The following is a 2948-nucleotide window of genomic DNA, read 5'->3' on the forward strand; positions in this document are numbered from 1 at the left end:
CCCTTGGCGGCGTCGCATTTTTTGGCCCAGGTGGCCAAGGACTTTTTGTAGGATTGACAGCTATTAGTGTGCGTGGCTTCTATCAAAAACTTTTTGTAGGGTTGTGTGTCATTAGGGCAGAGGCCGGGAATATTTCAAGGCGATGTATCACCTCGATGTATCAAACTTGAAATTAATAAAGTTTCCCTTTTCTACAAAAAAAAACTACCATTTTACTCCTCCTGATTTATATGTATGGAAGCTGACTCCTATATGCATCAAACAAGACACTAAACATACACACATTTATTACACTACCATCAATGAAAATTGGCTTCCATAAAAAAAATTAAAATTAAAAGTCACTATATATTGTGGACTTCTTAGCATCCACACAGTCCACTGCTAGTTCTTTCACCACCCACCTAGATAGGGAGTGGAATCATGGCCTCAATTATCTGCAGTGATGTTGGATATATACGTATGCCGATTTCAGAAAGCATACTGAGAAGTTCATTCAGGAGGAGTTATCTGCAGCAAACTAAACTACATATCCAATCCAAGGTTCTAAATAGTTGGCTATAGCTGCTAGGAAGGGTAGCCGCTATGATATTTAACCTGCTAAATGACAGCTATAGTCTGCTAAACGTCGTAACGGCAGCCCTGCCGCCATTAGCTGATGATTTAAAACCATGATCCGATCTGGTGAGTACTGCAAGCATATGCAGCCACACTCGTGTTCATAAAACATTCGAGAAATGTAAAACTGATGCCACAAAGCCATGCAAAAGCTAGCGATCGTATATATTTACAAGTAGACAGGTTGTATCCGTCGTCAGATCTCCATGATCCTCCCGAGCTCGTCCCAGGTGCTACCGCTGTCTCTGAAAGTCGTCAGCTCGCTCCACACTGACATCGATGGCAGCAAAGGAGCTCCCATCAATCCTGATGAAGTTGTTGTTGTTGTTTTGGCTGATGATACGCCATGGAGACCGTGCAGCAGGAACGGTTGGTGGTTGTCAGTGGGATAAGCCTCGCTCGCCTCTGACGAACCGAAGCTGCTCGTCATGGAAGCGCCGTGCTGATGGTGATAGCGGTAGTCATAGTAATACTGCAACTGCTGCTGCTGCTGGCATCGTTTGCTGCCGTTTTCTTGTTTCTGCTGCTGGCACCTCCTACTGTAGGACATGTTCCTCTTGAAGATCCGGCATATCGTCCATATTTCCTGTGTGATTAGACATGAACCAAGAATTAACAATTGTGTTGTTCCAGTTTATCTGTGATGACTAGAGGTTGATCGATCTGAAATTGTTAGCACTGACTGCATCTTGGAGCTCGGCAGCCGACGACGCCGTCGAGGGGAGGCGGAACTCGTGCATCATCCAGTCGGTCTTGGTGCCCCTACCGGCGCTGCCGCGGTAGTAGACGAGGGACTTCTTGAGCCCAAGGCACTCGCCGCCGGCGCTGCCGTGTATGGGCTTGTCGATGCCGGTGGCCTTCCAGAAGCCGGAGCCGGTGACGCGGTTGGCCCGGATGCTGTTCCTGTACTTGCGGCCACGCAGGCAGAAGAAGTACCAGTCTTCTTTGTCTCCTGCACCCTGCACCACATGCCGAGCTTCATCTGCACATTATTCATACCTCCACAAACAGTTAGCTGTTAGCTCCTCCGATCAAAGAAGAATTCAACCAATCAAGACTTACTTGGAAGATCCCAGGGGTCGTGCTTGTAGATGTCGACCTCCTTGATGATGCCAATACTGAAGCCCTTCTTCTCCACCTTCCTCGCAAGGTAGAAGCTCAAGAGCTCCTGATCGGTCGGATGGAACCGGAACCCAGGAAACACCAAATCATCATCTTCAGTTCCGACTTCCACTCCGCCGCCACTCTCCAAACGTCGGTTTTCCGGTAGTGTCTCCTTGACCCTTTCCGACGGCTTCTTCTCCTCCATGGCTGGCTTTAGAAGCTTTTGTTCTTGCTTCTAGGGCTAAGGTAAGGTAGCTGCATACATGTCATACATGGTGATGGGGCCAAATGGAGGCTGTGTAGTACGGACTTGGTTAATCGCTGTATTAATATGTTTGGATGGCCTCTTCTTGATTGGTTCTTATTGTAAATGAGTGGTCATATGTTGAACTAAACACAGAGAAAGATTAAGATATCAGAAATTTCTGCCCAGGTCAAGTCAGTGGAATTTTGGCCTTATAAGTTAAACTTTCTCATTTCATTTCCTACACAAATTAGAGAAACTAAGAAATTATTATTTAACCTAATCTACTTTACAAACTTTTAACGAATCAATTTTTGACTTAGAACGCATCTTAGTGACATTTTTTTTATGGATGATGGCCAGATTTTTTTTTCTATGGTTGAGCACATCAACACTATATATGTTGTGCCAAGTCAAGGCAGAGGTCATGCCCTTTGACTCGGTAGGAGTGTAATTGATTTGTTAAGCTAGTCCTTTAAATTTTGCAGGGGTGAATTATCTGCTATCCTTTTTTTTAACCACAAATGAGGGTGAGTGGTAATTCCTACAACAACATGTCTTAGTTTCAGCCAGGACTTTATTTATCAATACCAACCAGAAGTTACTAGTAGATTTTTTTTTCCTAGAAAGAAGGACAGCTACGTGCCATTGCATTATAGGAGAAAAAATAAGTTACTAGATTTTCCTCTCAAATTTGACCCTTTTTTGAAACGGAACCAGCAGGAGAGTTATCTGTCGTATTAATAAGAAGAAGGAAAGCCAAAAGGTTTCAACACTGTACAGAAGTTAGCACAAATTAAGAAAAAAGTGGAGCGTGAAAACACGCAAGTTGACTCACGCAAATTGGACCCTTTTGCTTGTTTGCAAATTAATTTTGGGCCTGACTGGTATCTTTTAGATACTTTGGAGTACATTTGCTACTTTTTTGTTAACTTGTGTAATTTCTTTTTATGGCCAGTTGTTGTCGTGATTTGAGACCGTG

The 2948-nt window shown here is 44.0% G+C and overlaps 1 protein-coding gene across 1 annotated transcript; it reads right to left on the minus strand.

Annotated features, from left to right (window-relative positions):
- Positions 1 to 659: 659 nt before the first annotated feature.
- LOC120660142 (protein FEZ-like) lies at positions 660 to 2700 on the minus strand. The gene is made up of 3 exons (XM_039938503.1): positions 1681 to 2700; positions 1302 to 1600; positions 660 to 1204 (listed from the first exon to the last, which is right to left on the minus strand). The coding sequence occupies exons 1-3, from the start codon at positions 1925 to 1927 to the stop codon at positions 815 to 817; spliced, it is 936 nt and encodes a 311-aa protein (XP_039794437.1). The 5' UTR covers positions 1928 to 2700; the 3' UTR covers positions 660 to 814.
- Between the last annotated feature and the right edge of the window lie 248 nt (positions 2701 to 2948).

The sequence above is a fragment of the Panicum virgatum genome, chromosome 2N (genome assembly GCF_016808335.1).
Source record: "Panicum virgatum strain AP13 chromosome 2N, P.virgatum_v5, whole genome shotgun sequence".
Lineage (NCBI taxonomy): Eukaryota > Viridiplantae > Streptophyta > Magnoliopsida > Poales > Poaceae > Panicum > Panicum virgatum.